General features: G+C 47.4%; 5 protein-coding genes across 5 annotated transcripts; 2 read left to right on the top strand and 3 right to left on the bottom strand.

Annotated features, from left to right (window-relative positions):
- Positions 1–620: 620 nt before the first annotated feature.
- Positions 621–4,758, bottom strand: PHATRDRAFT_bd1488 (predicted protein; the record flags this gene model as incomplete). The annotated part of the gene is made up of 4 exons (XM_002176408.1): positions 621–3,493; positions 3,627–3,936; positions 4,161–4,417; positions 4,737–4,758. The coding sequence occupies 4 exons, from the start codon at positions 4,756–4,758 to the stop codon at positions 621–623; spliced, it is 3,462 nt and encodes a 1,153-aa protein (XP_002176444.1).
- Positions 4,759–5,885: 1,127 nt separating this feature from the next.
- Positions 5,886–7,007, top strand: PHATRDRAFT_bd590 (predicted protein; the record flags this gene model as incomplete). The annotated part of the gene is made up of 2 exons (XM_002176414.1): positions 5,886–6,401; positions 6,519–7,007. The coding sequence occupies 2 exons, from the start codon at positions 5,886–5,888 to the stop codon at positions 7,005–7,007; spliced, it is 1,005 nt and encodes a 334-aa protein (XP_002176450.1).
- An 896-nt stretch (positions 7,008–7,903) lies between these two features.
- Positions 7,904–8,926, bottom strand: PHATRDRAFT_bd592 (predicted protein; the record flags this gene model as incomplete). Its single annotated transcript, XM_002176407.1, has 1 exon — positions 7,904–8,926. The coding sequence occupies one exon, from the start codon at positions 8,924–8,926 to the stop codon at positions 7,904–7,906; it is 1,023 nt and encodes a 340-aa protein (XP_002176443.1).
- A 972-nt stretch (positions 8,927–9,898) lies between these two features.
- Positions 9,899–10,687, bottom strand: PHATRDRAFT_bd595 (predicted protein; the record flags this gene model as incomplete). The annotated part of the gene is made up of 2 exons (XM_002176406.1): positions 9,899–10,378; positions 10,469–10,687. Coding segments are annotated over 2 exons (699 nt in total), but the record flags the coding sequence as incomplete, so codon positions are not given.
- A 1,744-nt stretch (positions 10,688–12,431) lies between these two features.
- Positions 12,432–14,531, top strand: PHATRDRAFT_bd1484 (predicted protein; the record flags this gene model as incomplete). The annotated part of the gene is made up of 1 exon (XM_002176413.1): positions 12,432–14,531. The coding sequence occupies one exon, from the start codon at positions 12,432–12,434 to the stop codon at positions 14,529–14,531; it is 2,100 nt and encodes a 699-aa protein (XP_002176449.1).
- Between the last annotated feature and the right edge of the window lie 509 nt (positions 14,532–15,040).

Here is a 15,040-nt window from a genome sequence, read left to right as displayed (position 1 = left end):
CTTGACGTTTAGCATAGGCTGCGCAAGTAATAGGATCGTCGGCACGTATAACGTCTAGAGGTTCATAGCTAGACTCTCCAGTTTCCCAGTTTACCAAAACATTAAACTTAGAACCTTTATAGTTAATGTCTGTGGTTTGAAGGGGTCCTTGGTGTGCCACAATGTCTTTAAACTTCCATTGCCGATCAGTATCAGTCAATTCCTTTTCTAGGTCGGTCTCGACTTTATCTAGAATTTCGTTGTAGGCGATGATTTCATCGTGTTCACCGTCATTGATTTCAACGAGAAATTGGATGTCATGTGGTTTGTCAGGATCAAGAATTTTTCTGGCAATACATGCACGAAAACGCTCCCCATTGTCCTGGGTATCGGTTAAAAAGGTGCGTCCGATGAGATCGTCCGGGGTGAAACCAGGTAGCGTGTGGATGGCATAAGAATTTCCGTCCTCAGTTCTGCGCGACTTAATGAAGTTGATGGGCTTAGGAGGACTCTCCCCTTCATGTGGCTCAAGACGCAAATTGCTTTCACTAGGTTTCAACGCAGAGCGAACACTAGATCGGAGAAGGATCTTGTGGGAGTCATTGGTGAGTACCTTGTAGGTAAGAGCATCACCAACGGAATCAGCAATTCCAACAAAGTGGCCCTTTTTTTTCAGTTCCGTCGGAAGGAAAAGTAGGGTCTTCAAGTCGGTAGAAGATCGGTTCCCAGAAATGGAATTGAAGGAGTACGCTAATATCAGGAGTACTACCGTTAAGAATTTCGAGGGGGGTGCGATCGTGCAAAGACTCATGGGCCAAATGATTAAACAAATAACAAATGTAGGAAACACACAATAACCATGTAGAATTAGGTGCACCAGTTTTGTTAAGAAAGTTATTTGCATTTGCTTCAACAGTTGCAATTCGACGTTCAGCATAATTTTGGTGCTGGTGATTGGGCTTGCTTTGCCATTGATCAATGTGGTAAGCACGAGTAATATCAGAAACTTTCTTGCTGATCTCGGCTTTGGCACGGTCACTGATGAGTTTATCCATGGCACCCCGATGACGAATATTGTCTTCGAGTGCATTAACAAACTCTTTGTCTGTTTTCATAGGATAAATGTCGGTAACAAGCGATCGTCTACCGACAAATAATTGCGCAAATTTAGCGCCGTTATCGACAGCAGGCGTGTCCGACCAAATGGTATCGGTAGCCACAGCTTCGTTGCGCCGGTGAACATTAAGTGCCGGAAAACGAGACTTGAAATGTTTACGCATAGGTGCATTATAGACCTCACAAGCAAATTGCGTAGTGGCCATGATGGTTTTCTGGACTGTGTTGGCGGAGACCCAGCCAAGACAAGGACGCAAGGCTTCGTAATTGTGCGAATTGCGGGTCATGTCATGTTGGTTTGACGAGAGTATATTATCGATAGCCGTGGACCGATGAACAAAGTCAGATGACGAGAAAATGTCAAAGGTCGCAACGTGCCTATGTTGGTGTTCACCAGTTGAATTGAAACGGGGTTCAACGTACGGGTCGCTGGGAAGGTCCTGTGTGGCATCATGCCAGTCTGTGACAAGGTCAATTTCGTTGTCGATAATGGACGGGTCCCAGTCGACATCGGAAGTAAGTACAACGTGGGGTAACGTGTCAAACTCTGCATCGGAAGGAGGTCTCATGTCCATATAAGCTAGTCCTTGACGAACATGTAGGGGAATAACGTAATCATCTAGAGTTATGATACGTTGTTTACCGCCTAAAACACGGGAACGGTCCTCGACAATATTCTTGTAGTATTCAAGTTGAGCACTAGAATGGATCGTTTTTCCCTTTCCATGGTGGGCATACTGATGAAGTATGACAATGATGGGTCCATGTTGTGATTCAACGAGGCCAGCGGCGGTGACAATGTCCAAATCAGGCAAAGTATGGTCATTAATACCCGTGATGCTCGCAGAACGGCCTGTTTTGTTAAGGATTTTAACATCGCTTCCGGCAAGTCCGCCGTTTGCGCCTCTGTCGATGAGGGAGGATGTAGTCTCTGCAACGGAGTGTCGGGAAATACTGTATTCGAGCATATTTGACTGCAGGGAGTTCTTCGAATTCTGCTTATAGGAGGAAGCTGAAGCGAGGACCTTGCGAATGTCTCCATTTGCCATATTACTTGAGCGATCAGTAAGGTGTGCAAGCAGTTCCGTGTCGTTCCCGCAATCATGGAATTTATCGTTGTCATTTTCGTGCAACGATTCGTCCGTTGATGAGGGGTGTCCCGTATCGGTTAAAGAATGGGAGTTGGCATGAAATGCAGATGAAGACTTGCTGTTGGCCGAGGCGTTTCCTTCTTTAGGAGAAGACATACCACGGAGAATCTCCTTTGCATCGTCGGACAGTTTATCCCACATCTCACGAGGAATATACGGTCGCTCACGATTGACATTGCTCTGGCGGTCTCGATTTTGGTCGCCTGCTCTGCGGTTGTGAGTATTCGCTTCGTAAAGGATGGACGGTGACAAATCAATGTCGTAATTGACGCCATATTCATCATCGGGAAAGGTAGTCTCAGTAACAAAGGCGCTGCGCTTGGATTTTGGGCTACGAGAATTAGAAAAATTGTTTCCTTTATCGTACAAAGTCGCGGCAGCAAGGAGTAGACTTAGGTAATTTTCATAGTTAATGGGAGACCCCCCTTTAGCTAAATCTAGATTCGCGGTAGTGTTGACTTGGCGAAGCTCTGAAACGTCGCGTACAGAGGACTCGAGCAGGCTGAGGCAAAGTTGTGGTGGCAACTTCTCTGTAACCGGGACCGTGTCGTTGTAAATGCGAAGATGATTTTTCCAATGCAAAATAAATCCTTCAGCGGTTCCAGTCCAGGAGCTGCCGTACTTCGCAGAGGTCAGGTATGACAGTGTGGTACCAGAACTGATCTTTGCAGGTGTGGATTCGGTGTAGTGTTTTACCACTTTTGCGAAAACAGTTTGTGCATCGAAATCAAAGGCATGCTCGCGGACAATGTTTTTACCCATATCCGTTTGCAAGCAGTGTTCTAGAGCGGAATAGACGAACTTTTTCTGCTCCCTGAATAGCAATATTTCATCTGTATTCGTAGGGGAGTAAGCTGGATCTAGGACATTATCAACATTGTGCGATACGGCGGTAACGACAAAAGTACGGTAGAAGTTGTCCCAATATCGGTCGTCCTTGAGCACCGGATAATGCGTTTTATCACGTTTAACACCGCGTTTAAAATCAGCGACAGCAGAACGACTAGAGTTTCCAACCATAGTCGAAGGAGTGCTTGATTGTGAACTGGGTGTTGGGACTGCATTCGACAAATGAATTGACGGAGACCGTCGAAATAAACTGAAATCTTCTTTCATGAGAGAGATGAGTTCGTAGTTCGAGAGGGAACCTCCTTTGTCGTGCGAGAGTTGACGTATCCAGAGTAGCAAGTAACGTAAGAGTTGTTGATGACCCATACGTAACTTGATTGGGACAGGGGTTGCGTCACCTACGGATGGTACAGGGAGATATTCTAGAGTTTCGATTTGGCCCTCAAAAATACTAAGGAGTCTGTCTAGATCATCTAACTCATGTAGTACAAGACTAGAACGGATAGGAGATGTTGCCGGTAGGGCAAGGACCGTGTCGAGTAAATGAGCGAAAGCGCTTGCATCGGACATTGTCCGTGTAGCGGTAACCATATTGAAATGGGTAACCAACCAGGTCTTGGGTTGGGCTGGATAGCCGGGTCAGGTCTTGAGTTGGGCTGGGTAGCCGGGTCGGTAGCGTTCCGGGGTTAGGTCTTCCACTATATTTCAGGTCCTTCGCTGTAACTAAGCGGACTTCTTTTTTTGACCCTACACCAGTGGACGTTGCCAGCACTGGTTCACTCCCTTCTACCACCTTGGTGGCAGTGTTACTGCTGTGCGTGATATCGCTCCGTGCCAATAACTATCGAAGGGTTGATTAGTCCCCCCCCCGTACTCTTATTAACCGGTGAGTATACCCGTCCGAACCGGAATCAGGATTGGTCTTCCAAGCCTATTGGTATCGAATACCTCACTTGGCAAGAGAACCCGTAATCACGAAACAACCCACTGGCAAATCCAGAAGAAAACCTAGACGATTTCCAGTGCCGGTTATTCCGAGGAAGTAGGGAGGCCGAGACGACTTACTGACAAACCCTGAAGTACTAATGGGTTTTCAATACCAGTGGTCAGGAGGATGGTGGTAGCAGCTTCCAAGGATGCGGAACACAAGCCGATAAATGTCTCCTTAGACACCTCTGATACTTTATGCAACACAAACAATGTAGGCAGTGTTATCGGACGAGGTACGCTGGTACCAAGCTCGACGTTTCCTTGAGACGGACTCAAGGTGGGTTTACCAAATTCTGCGCGATAAGCAGCAGTGGTTTGACGAGAAACCAAGACTGTTAATCTGTTACGATATACACCAATGTACACCGTATGGACAGAAGCGCTGTTAGGAACAGAGCCTGGTAAACAAGAGAGGGCGTTATTACAAACGACCGGCGATACACCTAAGGGACTTAGGGACTGTAAAACTCTACTCGTTGGCGACGCTCCCCTTGGGTTAGGCAGCGGATACGAGGACCTATGCGTAAACTAGCAATGCGGATCAAAGAACTTATAAAACAATGATTGAAGAATTAGTGCTATAAACTAATTCTTGTTGCTCCTCCGATTTGCCAAGATACAACAAAACCTGAGGAACAAACTCAAACGTACACAAATATCTTTCTTCCATCATAGTATCCTTATACCATGACGCGCGCTCACATATACTTATAGTGGAACCGGAAATACCTTTCATAACATGCATGCCGCGGGAAATGGAGCGCATCCATTTACATCCGTTAGTCGGGCAATAAGTATTGTCAGTCCCACTCCGTTGCCACTGTCAGAACACGACATGTTCAGTCGCGTTCTCTCCAACGCACGATACATCATTGTATATAGGAATTTCATGCAATAAGACCGAGTTAACTTCCATACGACTCACTTCTCCCTTATGAACACTCCAACCGCCGTTCACCGTGTTGACGTCTAGAGGACGGACATCACTAGGAGACATGTCGCATGGTACTATACCGTGACAGGGTACCTGAGTGGGATGCAAATTCTGCAGAGCATCCAACCGCAAGGCCGTACTCAACGATCGAATGGACGGTTGACGACTTTGGTGATATTGAAAGGGCCAAGGATAATGGAAAATATTGACTGCAATTACAGACTCCGGGGCCCGCGCTCGCCTTTCGGCACAAAAGACCAAGCGGCACACTACAGGACCATACGTTGTCAACGCAAAGTAAACAGAGGCAATCAAAAGATACAAACACATCAATCCTTGCACCAAAACTTCATTGTACGAAAAGTAAGCAACACCAGCATGTACTTGATCATGATAAATGCTTTGTGCAACGGCTGTGCCTGCTCGGCAGTGAACAGACTTGAGAAAGAAACGGGTAAAAGAACGTTTCCTCAACGACGTTTTAGGAGTCCCATGAAAGGATTTGATTCTTATGGTTTCTGGCCGTACAATGTTCCCCTAGCTAGGTTGTCATGAGTCGTTTCCAATTTGGAGCTACTAGTTATGTTACTGACAGAGGAGAAGAGAGGCAGTGTGCCGTACTTCTTTTGCGCCTTTTGACACGCCCACCATGAGGCCTTTCTCCAAACGGGCAACATGCAGACGAGAAAAACGAGCCGTATCCTTCCTCCGTAAGTCGACCACGACAGCGAAAGCGAGTCGAAACTTGTAGTAACCGTAAATAAAGGGTTTTCATTCTTTATCTACACCTATATCCAAAGTCCTTGCTCACGGGCAGTCCCTCTACTGCTGTTGCTCCGCCCACCCAAAACCACACAACCAACATCATGCACGGCCGCAAGCGCTCCGAGTACAAAAGCTTGCAGCGAGATCCCAAGGTCGCCGCGGGATTAGCCGCCAAAGCGGAGAAATGGCACGCACTGAATGCGAAACTGGCGTCGTCCCGGGCAACACCAACGGCAACCGAAACGACGTTCCAGTCCGACGATACACACGTACAGAACACGTTGGCTTTGTCGGAAAAGCTCTTGATCGTCAATCCAGATCCTTTGTATTTATGGAACCACCGACGAGAGATACTGATTCAACAAAAAGCACGGGCCTTCTCTATCGAACAGGAATTAACATTGACCGCGACAGCTTTACAAAACAATCCCAAAGCCTACGGAGCCTGGTTTCATCGCAAATGGAGTTTGACTAGGACAGTGACCGAAGTTGGGTCGGACGAGGCTCTCTTGCTATCCGCAGAACTGGCCTTGACCGAAAACGTTTTGCAACGAGACGAACGAAATTTCCACTGCTGGAACTACCGACGGTTTGTGGTCTCCCTACTACTACAGGGTGTGGACGGAACATGGCGGCTCGATTCGGCGCTTAAGAGCGGCACCGTACTCATGGGCGCACAAATAGCAACCGAGAAAACGAATATGTCGCACGTCACTCCTTTGACCAAAGACGAGCAAAATGAAATTTTGGAGGCCGAATGGGACTTTACCAACAACAAAATTCGAGAAAATTTTTCAAACTTTTCCGCTTTTCATTATCGTTCTAAACTGTGGCACTGGAAGCTCTCCGGCACGGTTGATAAGCAAGCCTTGATGCGTGAGGAAATGGCACTAGTGGAAAACGGTATCTTTACGGAACCAGACGACCAAACCTGTTGGTGGTACCATCGCTTTCTGCTCCAGCAGTTGGATTCGGAACACGATTCGCCCTGGTCCACAGCTATGATTGCCGATCATTTGGTCTTACTGGAAGAATTAGGGGCCGAAGTCGAGTCAGCCTCCAAGTGGGTATGTCTGGGCACGTGGCACGTTTTACAAGTCATGGAGGACACCGGTGCAGAGATCGCACAGTATCGCCAAACCAAACTGGAAGAACTGATGGAACTGGACCCAGACCGTAGACAGCGATACCAATATCTATTGCGGCAACTCTCGGGCTGCTGAAAACGGTGTGGTAGGTTGCAACCACGTCAATATACAAAGAAGATGCGAACGACAACAACCCAGTCTCTCCATATACGTTGTCTAGAAACCAACCTATTGTGGAACCGTTTATAGATGGACACTCTGCTACGCGTTTTAAGGTCGGAAGCCTTGACTGTGAGCATACAGTCGAGAATAGAATGAATCTGCTTTCCAATAAAAAAAATCGTTGCAAAAGCAATCAAACGCGATGTCAACCATGAACTGGACAGCATAAATTGGTGCTGGCGCAAAGGCGAAGTACTGTGTGACCAAAAGGAAGTATTTGAAGAACGGAAGTAACGGCCAGGCAAGGGTTGATAACTACGCTTAGATTGCGCTTTCCAAACAGGCCTGAAAAGGATGTGCTGTATCAACCAGACAAGCGGGAATGTTCAAACATTTAGACCTTTTCAAAGCAATTGTGGTATACTCTTCCCATCAAACTCGAATTTGTAGTGGGTTCTTGAATGTAGATGTCAGTGTTTGAGGGTAGTCCGAATCAGCAGGCCCTGCGCGAGCCCATACTTCCACTGCCTTTGTAACTGCCGAAGCCTTCAAGAGCATTTCGTCATATTCGCTTGCGCGTTCGCTGAGTGCAGTAATAGCACCACCAGCCCCAACGCGTACCTTCCAGGATCAAACGCGATGTCAACCATGAACTGGACAGCATAAATTGGTGCTGGCGCAAAGGCGAAGTACTGTGTGACCAAAAGGAAGTATTTGAAGAACGGAAGTAACGGCCAGGCAAGGGTTGATAACTACGCTTAGATTGCGCTTTCCAAACAGGCCTGAAAAGGATGTGCTGTATCAACCAGACAAGCGGGAATGTTCAAACATTTAGACCTTTTCAAAGCAATTGTGGTATACTCTTCCCATCAAACTCGAATTTGTAGTGGGTTCTTGAATGTAGATGTCAGTGTTTGAGGGTAGTCCGAATCAGCAGGCCCTGCGCGAGCCCATACTTCCACTGCCTTTGTAACTGCCGAAGCCTTCAAGAGCATTTCGTCATATTCGCTTGCGCGTTCGCTGAGTGCAGTAATAGCACCACCAGCCCCAACGCGTACCTTCCAGGATACTTTGTCAGAACTTGGAGTCAAAACTGCGCTGCGGATAATGATGTTCATATCCATGTCCCCGTTCAAACTAATGTAACCCAAACAGCCGGAGTAGGGCCCACGACCCACACCTTCTTCGATCTCATCGAGCAATTCCATCGTGCGAAGCTTTGGAGCACCGGTCATACTCCCCCCAGGAAAGCTGCTCTTCAATACATCAACACAAGAACGATTGCTGGAATCAATGACGCCTCGAATGGTGGAGACCATTTGATGTACAGAAGCATACGATTCAATTTCCATGAGCTTTGCTACGTGCACTGAGGCGGTTTCGCAAACTCGGCTCAAGTCATTTCGGAGCAAGTCTACAATCATGAGATTCTCGGCCCGATCCTTGAGTGAGCTTCGCAATGCTTCGACTCGCATGAGATCGTCCCGCTTTTCTTGCTCGGTCCACTGTCCATACTGGGCTGGAATAACCCGGGCACAGGTGCCCTTAATAGGTTTTGCTTCAACGAGACGCTTATTGTTTTTGTTACCATCAGGAACAATACCATCTGGTTTCACAGAAACAAAGCGTTCCGGAGAAGAACAACAGATAGCAAATGCAGATGGCGTGTTGGTATTACCTTGATTACCGATATTCCAGTGGAAAAACGCCGAGTAAGGAGCAGGGTTGTGGCGTCGTAAAATTTGATACAGTTCAAAAGGGTTTTGTTTTGGTACATCAGCTTCTAATTGATTTGTCAAACACAGCTCGTAGGAGTCGCCCTGTCGAATGTATTCAATACAAGAGTCAAAATTGCGATCATATTTTCCGCGACTTCGATTCGGCTTACACATCACGGGCTGAGTATACCTCAAATTACCAAGTTGCTGGTACAGTCGGCTATCGGATGATAATGGCTTTTTGAAGCTTCTCCTCATAAGCTGAGATGTTCTTTTCATCCAGACTAAGACGGCGCTTTCGTCATCAGACGTCTCTGCTACACCAACCAAGTACCACTCTCGATTGCGGTGGTTATAGACATAGCTACGGTCGGCCCACAAAAATGCAGCCGTTGGAACGTGGGGATCGGTACTGCTGGACAACCGGCTTTTTTCTTTGCGGGTTGGAGCAGTACCTCCACCTTCGTAGGCCTCTAGATAGCTAGTTGTATCGTGGCGCGTCTCGTAGCCCAAATAACCTACGTGTCCGCCGCGAAAGCCGAAGCCTACTTGCTGGCTCAATTCTGTTTCTGGCACAAATAGCTTAGTGATGCAGCCTCTTTCATCGGCACACTTCTTTTCAAACGACAAGATAGTGGCTCCTTCGGTAAGGCGCCTTGGATTGTGGTACTGTTCCAAGTACGTCAAGACATCGGTGTCGGGAAGGTGGAGCTTCAAGGCCTCCTCTTCGAACACGTATATTCCCTGTCGATCGTTCTTTTCCTTTCCGTAATATTCCACCCGTGATTTGGCTGCACCAAGAATACTGTACATGGTTTGCTGCGAAGATGATTTGTTTGTTTCGGCATTGGCGGAATCTAGCCAAAAATTGTAGGGCTCGTTGACGAGATAGGTCTGCATCAAAATTTCCGGTTCCATTTCTGTATATTCAATGCGGTGCAGAAACACTCGCGGTGGAGACCTGGTGGTGGTATGTATTGAGCCCGTGCGGGTGGAAATGGTGGCCTGAGTCAGCTCCTTCAGAACCGGTAACGGTGAGACTGTATTCTCTTGAGAATCCAATATGCCGCTGGTATTCCATGTCATCTGTCTCGTTGCTTGTGTTGTGGTTATATTCCTGTCTTGCCGAGCCACACAGAGGTTACAAAAATTGCGCAGCAATTCGGGCCCCCATGTGCTGGATCCAATCGATTCGGGATGAAATTGAACTCCAAAATGAGGCAGCAAATGATGCCGTAATCCCATAACAACGTTGTCGTTTTCGGCTAGAGCAGTCGGTATCAGTAGTGGGCTTTCCTTGTTGTGGTCCAAAAGGACTTGAAGGGAATGGTATCGTGTTACATTGATAAAATGAGGGATATTCTTCCACAAGGGATCTTCGTCGTTTTCTTCACCATTTACCCTCCGTATGGCTTGCACCTGTCCGTGAATTGGGTTTGGTGCCAACGTGACGTTAGCCCCGTACACATGCCCCAAAATTTGGTGTCCCAAACAGACCCCCAATATAGGTAAATTACTGGGAGCCTTTCGAACTATATCCAATGACAAAGGGGCCTGATCTGGCCGACCTGGACCGGGTGACAGCACAATGCCGTCCAGTAGATCGACCGACGATGTCAGCTCACCCTGTTGGTAGTTTTGGAAAGGAGTGTCCTCATTTGTAGTCGAGAGCAATAGCTGTAAGTGCTTCTCCAATCCTTCCCAAGAGGTCGCAACATCCGCCGCCACCACAATAGGCGGATGGACACAAATTTGGGCCAACAAATCCACCAAATTGTAGGTAAACGAGTCGTAATGATCTATCAAGAGTAATCGCAAGTCGAGCTTGTCTTCTTTCGTTTTGTGTTGAGAAGATGTGTCCAATTTGGGTTTTCCTTCGGACTTGCGGTGATATTGATGGTCATCCTCGGCCACAGAAGTGAATATGCTAGACATTAAGGCAGCGGAAGAACAAGGAAACCTTCGATAAGCTCTGTCAAGGCATTGTCCTTGCCCTGGTTGCTGCGATGCAGGTACATAAGACCTTTGATGCACGAAGGGATGAAAAGGAAGCCTTTTTCGAGTCTTCCGAGAGGTTCGGCTCCTGATCACAGTATATGCCGAACACTTGTTCGATTTTTCTGCAATCACCAGAAGCAGGAGTAGTAGATGGACTCTCAGCATATTGAGCTTCCCTGACAGCCTACCAAATAAACCGTTGTGGAGTGCTAACACGGACAAACGTGTCATTTGGAATGGGCCATGCAGTTTTTTCGTGGTATTGGCACTACTACCCGCAACGGCCAACGTCCAGCTGTCAGAGCAGAACAAAATTTGCACCGCCAAGGCGACCTTAACTGAAGCCACCGCTTTTTCCCCCCTGGAGCTTGCCAATCAAATAGAAATCTTGTCGATCGTTCTCTCTAAAAAAGAGGATGAGAAGGAAAAAGAGCTCTCGCTTGGCCCTTCGGTAGAAATGCGACGGCACCGGAAAAATATGACGACGCAAGGCACGTGCTTCCGTTGTTCGCTCGTCATGATGGCTCATTTTTCTGCGGTCCTTCCTCTGGGTTCCTCATTCTTTGCTGCGGTGGCGATGAGTGCGTTTTAAATTTAAATGTTTTTGAAATTAGTCAAGTGCGTCCTCCTTTGTTTTCGTCAGATATTGGGGGGGGGGAGTCCCTGTAGCTCTAGAGAGTAGGTAGTATTGTTACATTAATAGAAAAACCCTACGACAAGCATATCGGGGTTCTTTATCCCTTTATCTTGGGTTTATGCTTAGAAAACTGCAACGATAACGGGCTAAAACGTGTCTGTGGGACCAAAGGATTGTAGATACGATAAAAAGACGTAAAACAAAGACTTATAAGCATAAACCCAAGATAAAGGGAAAATGAACCCCGATATGCTTGTCGTAGGGTTTTTCTAGTCCCCTCACATTGAGACCATGAACATAACCTTGGCGAATGTCAACTGGAATGACAGTTTTGAGTACCGGTTCGCGCGATGGCGCGCACTACTTGGGTCGTGGCACCCAAGGCGAGCCTGTCAAAACTAATCTTGTGTGTTTGGCCACAAATCCCGACACGGATGGTTTTGGACAGGCGCAATCCCAGCTGAGTATTCAGAAACATGATGTGACTGTTTCGGGACTCGATCGTTGCCATGCTAAGGAGCATGGTAACTATGATGAATGTGCCCACGGTGCCGTGTATAACACCGTGGAGAATAGTGAAAAGGACCATGATGGCGCTTGGCAGATTGTGGGGCCGAATGGAAAGTGAACAGATTAGCTCTTTAGTTTAGAGTTTATAAATCTTAACAACGATTGTGTGAAAACCATATTTGTTAGTTTGTATCTCTTTGTTAGAAGCCAGACGAGTCTTGATCACCTTGTGCTGTCTTCAGAAGCCAGGAGATACTTGACGTTGACAGATTAACAGTCTTGAATTGCTAATCACTTTGCTCCCGTTTGTTTGGGGATTGTCTGGTTCTGTGATAGAATGGCAATTAAACAATCCGTTGGGTAAGACCAGTGGCATTGTTGTTGTTTTCGGTCTGCTGACGAGTCAATCGGATTAATCGTTATCTCGCTTGTCCTTGGTGCACGAGATATTGTGTTCGTCTCGTTTGTCCTTGGTGCATGAGATTCTGTTGCGTGTGAATGGCCCGACAGTTGCGTTCGAGAATCATCCCTGCTATGACCATGGACCCTCTTGAACATGTTCTTGTGAACCTTTTGGGAGCGACGACATCGGATTCGTCGTACCGTCGGTTCTTTGAAGAGTACGGTATTACTCAGGCCAGCGAGTTGGCCTCAATCACCGAAAATCGTCTTGCAACGGTGTCATATGGTGTTTTGACTCCTTCTGTGGGAGATACCCCTGCCACCATTGTTTGTATGTTTCTTCCGCCTGCCCAGCAGGATCGGATCTTGAAGATTGTCAAATGGTTCCTCTCGAAAGGTACCAATGTGACAAACAAAACCTGGCTTGAACTTACCCCTGAAGTCCTTGAGTATTGGCAACCAGCCTCTGCTATTGTTGCCCCTGCTACCCCTGTTGGATCAGACGCTCGGAGTTCCTCTGTCAAAAGTGCTGCCGCAAAGTTTCGGAAGACAATCAAGAACCACTTCGTTCCGTACCCAAAGTTCAGTGAAGACCGTTTTTGGGTCACTTGGAATACAAATATTCGTATCAAGCTCCGTGTCCATGGCGTCCAGTTGGTTCTTGACCCGGATTATTTGCCCGAGACCGTCGACGAGACGGATACATTTGTCGAAATGCAGAACTTTGCTTTTGGCGTGTTCAACAATATATTGTTGACCCCTCGTGCGCATGGAATCCTCCACAAGCATGTGGATGAATTGGATGCTCAGGCTGTTTACCGCGACCTTGTTGCCTCGTACGGTAAAGGTATCAATGCGCAGATCACTGCCACATCCATTGAAACAAAGCTCACTTTGTATTCATTCGCGACTTCAAAGAGCAAGACCTGTGTTGCCTTTTTGACGACCTGGCGCAATTTGATTTACGATCTTGAACGGATTAACGAGTTCCCCTTGCCGGATCACCAGAAGAGCGTACAACTCAAGTCAGCTGTCCGTTCCCATCCGCAATTGAAACTTTTCCTCGGAAATGTTCAGCTTTACTCTCGTACCCATGTGGGTATGAGTGCCAACGATTCCAATTTTGAGTATGATTATGATTTGATGCTCAAACATGCGACTGATATTGATCAAACCGATTTGGAAGACCGCGGTAAACACCGCAGTGGCCGCTCAGCAAACAATGCGAAGTCTCAGTCTTCTTCCAAGAAGAAAACTAACAAACCAATTGGTAAGAAGCACAAGAATTATGTGCCTCCTGAAAAGTGGAATGCTCTCTCTCCCGAAGAGAAGCGGACCATTATGGACCAACAAGGACCTCGCCCTGTTCCACCTCCTGCCCCTGCCTTATTGGTGAACGCCGCTGCCACTCAGCCTCCTCCTATGGTGTATGTCAGCGACTCGATGGCTGTTGACAACCAAAGCCTTGCTTCGACTCACGTCCCGCCTGCTGCCGGACCTGGTCAACTGCTTCGTTCGCTCATTTCGAATTCAGCTGCCCGCCAGCACCCTGCTCCATGGAACGGAGCCACGTCTGACTCTTTTTCGGTCAATGGGACCACCTATTGCCGCGAAGTGAACCATGCTTCTGTGCAGTACCGTCTTTCCACTCACGATGTTTCGTTGAATAAGGACTCTTTGATCGATGGTGGTGCCAACGGTGGACTTAGCGGCTCCGACGTAACCGTTATTTTGCAATCCCTGTTGGAGGCAACTGTCTCTGGAATTGGAAATTCGGAATTGACCAACCTCTGTTTGTCAACGGTGGCCGGACTCATCCACACGACGGATGGCCCCATTTTTGGTGTGTTTCACCAGTATGCTCATCTTGGTACTGGTAATACCATTCATTTGTGCAACCAAATGCGCTCCTGGGGAGTCACTGTTGACGACGTCCCTCGTACTTTTGGTGGCAAACAGCGTATCATCACGTCCGATGGTCGTTTTGTCATCCCGCTTTCGGTTTCTGGCGGACTCACTTACTTGTCTATGCAGGCTCCTACCGAGGAGGACCTGGACTACTTCGAATGGGTGCCTTTTACTGCTGACAACGAGTGGGACCCAACTGGTGTCTCTTCTCCTGCCGCTGCCGACGATGACCTCAGTTTGCAGCTTCCTGCCGGCCATGTCCCGTTCCGTGATGAACGCATCAATAACTTTGGTCTCCTTGCGCATTCCGCGGCTGTCAGTTGATCCCCTTTGAATGCCAATGCTTTGCAACCCAATTTTGGATGGGTTCGCAGCAAGGAAAATCTTAGATCCCGACAAGCCCTCTGATGTGCGTTTTTTAGTCGAAATCAATGATGGCGAGTATGATGAAATTCTTGCCTACAACGAAATTCTAGATAAACTTGAAACTGATCTAGACAAAGAATTGCATGATACTGATCGACAATGGCGTTTTAAGGACATTGTCGCGCACCAAGGCCCCCTATCTACGAACAATGAGAATTACAAAGGCTCTAAATACAACATTCTTGTTAACTGGGAAACTGGGGAGTCTACCTATGAACCCCTTGATGTCATACGGGCCGACGATCCTGTTACTTGTGCTGCCTATGCTAAACGCCAAGGTTTACTAGATACTCCAGGATGGAAACAGTTTAAACGGCTTGCAACTAGGGAAAAGAAGTTTCAACGGCTAGTTAACCAAGCTCGACTCCATTTGTTACGATATACACCAATGTACACCGTATGGACAG

This window comes from Phaeodactylum tricornutum, genomic scaffold (genome assembly GCF_000150955.2).
Source record: "Phaeodactylum tricornutum CCAP 1055/1 PHATR_bd_33x35 genomic scaffold, whole genome shotgun sequence".
Taxonomy (NCBI): Eukaryota; Bacillariophyta; class Bacillariophyceae; order Surirellales; family Neidiaceae; genus Phaeodactylum; species Phaeodactylum tricornutum.
Note: the sequence above shows the minus strand (reverse complement) of the source record. Positions and strands in the feature narration are given on the sequence as shown.